Source organism: Colobus angolensis, unplaced genomic scaffold (assembly GCF_000951035.1).
Source record: "Colobus angolensis palliatus isolate OR3802 unplaced genomic scaffold, Cang.pa_1.0 Scaffold77, whole genome shotgun sequence".
In the NCBI taxonomy this organism is placed as follows: domain Eukaryota; kingdom Metazoa; phylum Chordata; class Mammalia; order Primates; family Cercopithecidae; genus Colobus; species Colobus angolensis.
In genome coordinates, this window is record NW_012121487.1 from 3,926,573 (window position 1) to 3,935,752 (window position 9,180).

At 48.7% G+C, this 9,180-nt stretch overlaps 1 protein-coding gene across 1 annotated transcript; it reads right to left on the reverse strand.

Moving 5' to 3' along the window:
- Nucleotides 1–2,521: 2,521 nt before the first annotated feature.
- ISG20L2 (interferon stimulated exonuclease gene 20kDa-like 2) lies at nucleotides 2,522–9,180 on the reverse strand. The gene is made up of 3 exons (XM_011928447.1): nucleotides 7,723–9,180; nucleotides 4,780–4,980; nucleotides 2,522–4,069 (listed from the first exon to the last, which is right to left on the reverse strand). The coding sequence occupies exons 1-3, from the start codon at nucleotides 8,470–8,472 to the stop codon at nucleotides 3,956–3,958; spliced, it is 1,065 nt and encodes a 354-aa protein (XP_011783837.1). The 5' UTR covers nucleotides 8,473–9,180; the 3' UTR covers nucleotides 2,522–3,955.

Consider the following 9,180-nt stretch of genomic DNA (forward strand, 5'->3'; position numbering starts at 1 on the left):
GCCACCATGCCTGGCTAATGTTTTGTTTTTCTAATAAAGACGGTGTTTCACTATGTTGGCCAGGCTGGTCTCAAACTTGAGACCTTGAGATCCACCTGCCTTCGCCTCCCAAAGTACTGGGATTACAGGCGTCAGCCACTGTGTCTGGCCGATCACTGGTTCTTAAGGGTAGAGAGATGAGTAGTGCTAATGCCTAAAATCTCAAAATACATGCTCCCTTCCCCGTTTGAGAACTGCTTTGTTAAGTGAAGTTTTAGACTATCACAAGTATGTTCAGCAGGATATGTTCTTACACTCTTGTCTTTTCCTAGTCTTACTTGTAGCAGAGGGTCTTCTAGTATTAGAAAACTTCATTATGCCATGAAAAAGATATTACTAGCAAAAGCTTACATGCTGTCATGCATTTGCTCCATGCTGAAAGACCTTAGATTTGTTTTAATTACTTTTTTTTTTGAGACGGAGTCCTCACTCTGTCACCCAGGCTGCAGTGGAGTTCAGTGGCATGATCTTGGCTCACAGCAACCTCTGCCTCCCGGGTTCAAGCTATCCTCCTGCCTCAGCATCCCGAGTAGCTGGGAATACAGGCATGCGCCCCATGTGCCAGGGATTTTTTTGTAGTTTTGTATTTTTAGTAGAGATGGGGTTTCATGTTGTCCAGTCTGGTCTCAATCTCCTGATCTCTGATCTGCCTGTCTTGGTCTCTCAGCGTTGGGATTACGGGCGTGAGCCACCACATCCAACAAGACCTTAGATTTAAGGCAAAACAGGACTTGCTGACTGGGGTTCAGGCAGCAATCTACAATAGGGTTTGTCCACTATCAACTGAAGTCAGGACAGAGACAGAACAGGAAGGGGACTGAGGTACAGGGGATTCCAGGCACCCTTGCTAGGTAAGCTGGGCTCTGAAGTGTGATGAGGGTAGACAGTTAAGGAGTTGCCTGCAAGGTCTTCTGGTCTCCTGGGTTTCTCTTGGTGAGCAAAAGAAGAATGAGTTCTTTTTTTTTTTTTGAGATGGAGTCTTGCTCTGTCGCCCAGGCTGGAGTGCAGTGGCACAAATCTCGGCTCACTGCAAGCTCTGCCTCAGCCTCCTGAGTAGCTGGGAGTACAGGTGCCCACCACCACGCCTGGCTAACTTTTTGTTTTTTATTAGTAGAGACGGGGTTTCACCATGTTAGCCAGGATAGTCTTGATCTCCTGACACCATGATCTGCCTGCCTCGGCTTCCCAAAGTGCTGGGATCACAGGCGTGAGCCACTGCGCCTGGCAGAATGAGCTCTTTTCAACATTGGACTGAGATCAGGTACTTTTGTTTTGAGGCTGTAGCAGAGTCATGTGCCTTTCTGGACATGGGGTGTGGGGATAGGTGGATCATAAAAGCCAGTTGCTACTTCACCAAGCCACATACAAAGCCAGTTTTTTTTTTTGGTAGAGATGGGTCTCACTATGTTGCCCAGGCTGGTCTCAAACTTCTGGGCTCAAGCCGTCCTCCTGCCTCAGCCTCCCCAAAGTGCTGGGATTACAGGCGTGAGCCACTGCACCCAGCCTGACAAAGCTAGTTTTGTTTCAGCTAAGAAGTACCCTAATGAGAATATCACAGTTATCTTCATTTACTGATTACAATGTAGTTAAGAATTGCTTCCATGTGTGTATTCCTACCAGTTTCTGTTGTGGCCTCCTTGCACTATTCTCACTTCTTGCCGTGCAAGGGTACCTGGCACCCCTTTGTGAAGTCATGGACATTAAATATGTCGGGCCCCACAGGAACCAATTTGCTCAGAGCACAATGGCTGTCTGTGCAACACACCCCACAGAGCAGGCCACAAGACCATGTCTGGGTCTGGTCTGGTTGCAGGAAATTCCCTTCTATAGGCAGCTGTGACTGTGACTCTGGCCCCTGGAACCAGACCAGCCACTCAAGAATGCAAAAGTCCTGGTACAGACATGGAGTCTGCATTCTCTCAAGAAAGTACAGATAATGATCCTGGACACAAGGTCAGACTGGCGACTCTTTCCCAAGATGGGGTGTGTACCACCAAGAGCTGGCAGCAGGACCAGGCTGTCGTCACCAAGCACCCTTTCTCCCCTGCTCTGTCCCTCCTTCATGCCCACTCTCTCTACTTCACTCTCCTGGTCACATACCCTGTGTGTGTGGGGCCAGGAGTTGCATGGCTTGGGGTGTCATTCTAGGTGTGCTTGTTAATTTTTTAAAAAATTGAGATGGGGTCTATTTTGCCTAGACTGGATTTAAATTCCTGGGCTCAAGGAATCCTCATGCCTCAGCCTGCAGGGTAGCTGGGATTACAGGCGTGAGCTGCCATGCCCAGCTCTGATGTGTGATAGGGATGAGGACAAGGCACCGTATGTGTCACATGTGTTTGTGGCTTGGTCAGTTCTTCTCAATGACTTCCAGGAAGGGCCCCAGTTAGTGTCATCCAGTGACCCTGGAAATCCCCTAAGGAAACTACAGCCCCACGATACTTTGTGAGAGAGCTATTTAACATAAAGAAGAAACCATACACAATTGCTTTTCCATTATAAAAATTTATCAAGGGAATAATTTGAGTTTTTAGAGGCTTGGTTTAGCAAGGTAAAAAAGACAACCAAATTATTAAAACACTTTATAAATTATTTTAAAACCTACCAATTGGGGCCTAAATGAAATAAACCCCCATTACCTTAGGAAAGAGACAGCTTTCCTAAATCACAAAAGTTGATTTCCAAGCTACACTCTTACTTTTAATGCCATGGAACCCTAAGGAGAACTAAAGCTCACCAGCGATGGCTGCTCTGGAAGTCAAGGTGGGAAGAACAGGCAATATCCTGACACAGGCTAGATACAGACTCTGAGCCAAAAGCAGAGTTTGTGACATGGAAAGGGAATACACAATTTTTTTTTTGTTTGTTGTTGAGATGGAGTCTTGCTCTGTGGACCAGGCTGGAGGGCAGTGGTACAATCTCGGCTCACTGCAAGCTCTGCCTCCTGGGTGCACGCCATTCTCCTGCCTCAGCCTCCCGAGTAGCTGCGACTACAGGAGCCCGCCACCACGCCCAGCTAATTTTTTGTATTTTTAGTAGAGACGGGGTTTCACTGTGTTAGCCAGAATGGTCTCCATCTCCTGACCTCGTGATCCGCCCACCTCGGCCTCCCAAAGTGTTGGGATTACAGGCGTGAGCCACCGTGCCCAGCAGGGACCACATAATTTATTATCCAACCAAGACACTTTTTTTTTCTTTTCTTGGAGACAGAGTCTCACTCTTGTCGCCCAGGCTGGAGTGCAGTGATGCAATCTCGGCTCGCTGCAATCTCCGCCTGCTGGGCTCAAGCAATTCTCCTGCCTCAACCTCCTGAGTAGCTAGGATTACAGGCGCCCCACTAATTTTTTGTATTTTTAGTAGAGAATGGGATTTTGCCATGTTGGCCAGGCTGGTCTTGAACTCCTGACCTCACGTGATCCACCTGCCTTGGCCTCCCTAAGTGTTGGGATTACAGGCGTGAGATACCACGCCTGGCCCCAATCAGAACACTTCTGAGTGTGGAAGAGGATGCTGTTAATTACTCAAACCAAAAGGCATAAAAGGAGACATATGTCCACCCAACTGATAAGGCAGTTTGGGAAACTACATTTCCCAGTATGCCCTGCCCCTTGAAAGTTAAAAATCTTAACTGGCACAGAGCATGCTGGGACACCTGTGGTTAGCACCATTTAAGAAGTAAACGGTATAGGGCTGGGTTCTGACGTGAAGGCCTCCCCCTTCCATGGGACACTTAACCAGACACAGGACACAACACCTGAGGTGAAATTTCAATGGGTATTAAGTCTGGGGTAGAGCTTTTCTCTCTCCACAAATCTAGCTTCCAAAGATGTGGAGCTGGTGGAGCTGTCCATTGGTCCGCTGCCCTGTTTCTCCTGGGCGCTGCCTCTGCCTCCCCATATCACCAGCATCCCCACTGTCACTAGTCTTTAGGGGGATTCTGGGCTAGGTGCTCTTCCCACTCGACTTCAACCAACTTGTACAGCTCCATGGTGGCCTGGGCATCTTCCACAGAGGAATGTCCGCTCTTCCCAACCTGAGCAAGCAAGGAAGACAAGAGCATAAAGCAACAAGAAACCATTTCTTCCTTTCCAGTGGACTCTGCACTCCTCTTTCCCCTGCCTCCACTACACCGTTTCTTCCGCAGTCAGCAGGCTACAAAGACAGAACTCTGGTGGGGCCCTACTCCTTATGTAATTTCAGGGGTTCAACTCCTAGGAAGTCTTTACCACTGTCTACTTCAGTCCTTTATGTGGCATTATGTATAAACCATATTAGGTTCTGTAGAGCCAGAACATACCAGGTCAAAGACAGGTCTTCTGAGTCTTCCACTTTCCCTAGTTCCTTAACTGCTCTATATGTGATATATGTCCACACCTTCCCGCCAGATGGGCCACCCTTTGCTAAATGATAGCATGTAAAATATGAGCAGTCCTTGCATCCACTACACGGTCTCTTAGACCACCACTGCTACCTGCTTTCTTCCTTACTTAGGGTTTTATATCTTCTTATGACTTCTTCCCTTTTCCAAAGCATACTTAGAAACATTCTATGAGGTAGACAACAGGAATTATTATCCTGTGTACAGATGGAGAGACACTACTGGGCCCTTCATCCAAAGCTCTTCCCATCACAGCAGCCCATCTGGAGCTCTACAACTACAGGACTTCTGGGATCAGAGTCTGGCTAGGGGCATCAACGAGAGCCATGTCCAAGATGGGGGCGGGGGATGTGGGGAGATGCTACCTGGATATCCCGGTTTAGCAGCTTCTTGGTGAGATGCTTCAGAGACATGGTGGCATTCTCCGGGCAGTCAGCCTTCCGGTTGAGGGGGGGTATATGGGAGGTGTCACGGGTGAGGGACTTGGGGTGAAAGTACTGAAGGGCTTTGAAGTCGTTGTGGATGGCATGTCCCACCACTATCTTCCCTGTGAGTATCTTCAAGATCTGGAACAAGTGTGGAAGAGAGTGGTGAGAAGCAAGACTGCAGTGGAACCCCTGCATTCTGAAAGCCCAACGGGACCATCAAACCCTTCTGGATTCTTTCACCAACTGCCCACCTCTCCATCCTTGAAATGCTCACTCCCACAAGTTTTCTTTCTTCTGGAATCCACTTCCTCTTCCACAGGTGATTTCCATGGTGTACCCTGTTTGGACTCATACTGCCAGTGGCTCTTTACCTTCTTATTGATCTCCACCCCATGACATTAATTTGCCTTCAGTCCTAAATGACACTCATATTTGAGATGTCCATGTATTTAGTTCGGTTCTGGTTTGCTACATGAAGTCCTTTAACTATTACCATTATGCTGGCCTTAGACACATGGCTGGGACCATGGCCCCAGGGAGGCTAACAAAAGCCCAAAATTACATGCAATTAGATGTGTACGGGTACTAGTGGAAGAGAATCTGTGACTTTCATCAAATTCTCAGAGTCTACAAACCATAAAAAATTAAGAATCACGTATAAACTAAAGTTGCAGAAGGAACTTTATTCACACTAGTTTTGGAACCAAGTAAAATAACTTCTCAATATTTCAGGAAACTTTTTTTTTTTGAGACAGAGTCTTGCTCTGTTGCCCACGCTGGAGTGTACTGGTGCGATCTTGGCTCACTACATACAACCTCTGCCTCCCAGGTAGCTGAGACTACTGGCATCCACCATCATGCCCGGCTAATTTTTGTATTTTTAGTAGAGACGGAGTTTCACCATATAGGCCAGGCTGGTCTCGAACTCCTGATCTCAGGTGATCTGCCCGCCTGGGCCTCCCAAAGTGCTGGGATTACAGCTGTGAGCCACCACACCTGGTCTTCAGGAAACTACACGTCACCACACCTAGCCATTTTAGGCTCTTAAAGCAGGAGGACATGCTACCAATGAGGACCACCAAAGAACATGCCACAGGCTCTGAAGGTCATTCACAAAATGAGGTTCCAAACAGGTTTTCAACAAAAGTGACAGATCTGCATAGCCTCCCAAAGGGACCCCCTCTGAAGGGGCTAGGCTCATCTGGACATACCTTAGTCTCATAACCCCAGCTTGGCACTGGGGAAGTGCTTTATGATGAAAACCAGACGTAGTCTCGTGAACTAGATATTTAGTTACTCCTGACTTCACCTACTTACTGTCCACCACCACCTTCATTTCTTATTAACCTCGACATATAGCCCTCATCAAAGCTGGGCAGATTTGCTGTCTCAGACCCGTCCCATCTTCTGCCTCTCCTATGCCTTTGCTCGGCTGTGCCCCTTTGTGCCCAGGATGTTTAACTCTTCTTTTTTTTTTTTTTGAGACGGAGTCTCACTCTGTCGCCCAGGCTGGAGTGCAGTGACCGGATCTCAGCTCACTGCAAGCTCCGCCTCCCGGGTTTACGCCATTCTCCTGCCTCAGCCTCCAGAGTAGCTGGGACTACAGGCGCCCGCCGCCTCGCCCGGTTTTTTTTTTTTTTGTATTTTTAGTAGAGACGGGGTTTCACCGTGTTAGCCAGGATGGTCTCGATCTCCTGATCTCAGGTGATCCGCCCGTCTCGGCCTCCCAAAGTGCTGGGATTACAGGCTTGAGCCACCGCGCCCGGCCGATGTTTAACTCTTCTTTCCGATGTTTAACTCTTCTTTCCGTCTTTTCTAAAATAGTCACCTCACCTCTAACGAACCTTCTCCAACTGACCGCACATAAGGCATTATGGGAACAGCGTGTCCAGAGTAGGCAGAGTGTGGACCTGAAACTGCAAAGACGTGGACCAAGGGCGCCCTCTGGCGGCCTCCTGAGACCAGCAGGCACCCCTCTTGCTCTCCCTTCACTTCCTTTCACCCCTCCTAGCTCTCTCTCCTTTCCTGTTCATGCCTTGTGCTCCCAATAACCAGCACAGGGCTAGAAGTTAGACGACAACCCGAAGTGCTGGCCCTCTGCTGTTTATGCCCTTCACTGGTTACCTGTTCCAGTTGGACAAATATACCCTAGCTCCTCCTGTCAGCTTTCTGCCCTCTCTTACCACCACCACTTTCCGCACTTGCCCCAAGTTACTTTTTGCTTGGGAAGAGCTCTCCACCTTTCCTCTCTAAAGCTTCGGCTCCAATTCACAAGGTTTTTCCAAATCAAGCCCTTTCTCCTGACACTGATGTCTGTAGCTCTGTCCAGTTACATTATTTGTGGTCGTTTCTCTATGCAGATTCCCAGTTCCCCAGACCCAATTTGGAACCTAAAATTGTTTGTTTGTTTGAGACAGGCTCTCACTCTGTCGCTCAGGCTGGAGTGCAGTGGCAGTGGTGTGATCTAAGGCTCACTGCAGCCTCGACCACCTGAGTAGCTGGCACTACAGGCATGCACCACCACACTTAGCTAACTTTTTTATAGACGAGTCTTGCTTTGTTACCCAGACAGATTTTGAGTTCCTGGGCTTGAGCAACTCTCCTGCCTCAGCCTCTCAAAGTGCTGGGATTACAGGCAAGTGCCACCGCGCCCGGCTAAAACAGGTCTTAACCAATGAAGTTTGTGACACCAGCTAATTGTACCTTCCTGACTTTCACAGCTCCTTCCACCGACAGGGGGCCTTCTTCAATAACTGATAGATTCTCCTCCCTCCCTCCACAAACCTTTGGTGTCTTCCCATAGTGATATCCTTTGCTGAAAAATGATTTACACCTCTCTCCATCCACCTCCCTGCCACCATCAAGCCCCATGCTTCTTACCTGGCCTCGAGCAATCTTGAAGGGTGTGGCATGCACCATGTGCTGCTTTCGGATACCACTCCATCTGGTTCGGTAGTCCACAATGTGGCAGGGGGGAAGAATGTACTCATCATAAAGCACATCTCCGTTGTAGTTGACAATGCTACATCGAGCTAAGGAACTAACATGTCCCTTTGGTCCTGTGCCCACCATCTCACAGTCAATTGCCACCATCTTCTGTGGCAACTTCTGGGATATTCCGGAGCATTTATTCTCTGAATGAGCTTGGGTGGAGTTCTGTGGGGCATTCTTCTGAGGATGGTTCTTCTTAGAGGATTTCTTCTGGGAGCCCTTCTTCTGAGAGCGGGTTGGATGGCTATTGATCTTTGGAAGAGCACTCTGGAATTCCCCCAGCAAATCTACTTTAGCAGCAACAGAATCAGCCCTTTTTGAAGGGGCAGGGGTCAGCCAAGACACTGCAGCTTTCTTGTCCAGGGGCTGTCCTGACCCATTGCTGCAGGCAGCTGTCTTCTTCTTTTTTGGGAAGGAAGGGGCCTTCCAAGTGCCATCCACCATAGGAGTTTCCCCTTTCTTTGGAGGTTCAGAGTGCAACTTAGGTGCCTTGCTAGGGGGTTGGTTCTTTTTACTCAGAAAGCCTCTCCGTTCTAACAGCCTCCGCTTCTTGACAAAATTTCGGTGCTTGGCATTTCCTTCTAATGCCTTTTTGGGAGGAGGTTCCCCAAAATCCAGATTGAGCAGTAAAGTAGACATAGGGACAGTGGGAGGTGGAAGAGCAGTTGGGAAGAGTGGCTTATGGATGAAAAGAGGATGTTGGACTCATTCTCTGCTGAATCCTACTGTCCAACATGTGGAGGTCTGTAGTACACCCCGGGGAAGAAAGTGATCCTGGTGATTGAGCTCCTAGGCCTGGGAGAAAAATGAGGTAAGATCGATCTCCGTAGGACTTATGGAAGGAAAGACATCAGAGTAATCTCTCAGACAGAGGGGAAATGAAAACATAGTAACATGGAATGATGGAGGGAGCATTGGTGTTAGCCAGCAAGCCTGGATTCTAGTGAAGCCCAATTCACCAGCCGTTTGGTCTTAGTAAGGTCATTACCGCGCTCTAGGTTTGAATCTCATTTGTAAAATGAAGGGACTGGAGGGCCCCATAGAGCTCGAACCCTCTATGAGTCTAAGAGGCCAGAACACGTGAGCTCTATACTCCGCCTAGGAAGGGAACATCTAGGTATGCTCGAAAACAGTGAGAAGTATGGCGTAGATAACCTCTGGGCTACCCGGGCATCCGCAGCGTGGCCCACGAATAGAGACACAAATCCAGGCATCCCTTTTCCTTGGCTCCAGGCCGGAATTGGGGACAAACTCCACATGCATCTCACCCAAGTCCTCCCAAGCAAGGACCCTGACACCACCTACCAGCGGGGGCGTGGGATCGAGGCTCGAGGCAGCCCACCTGGA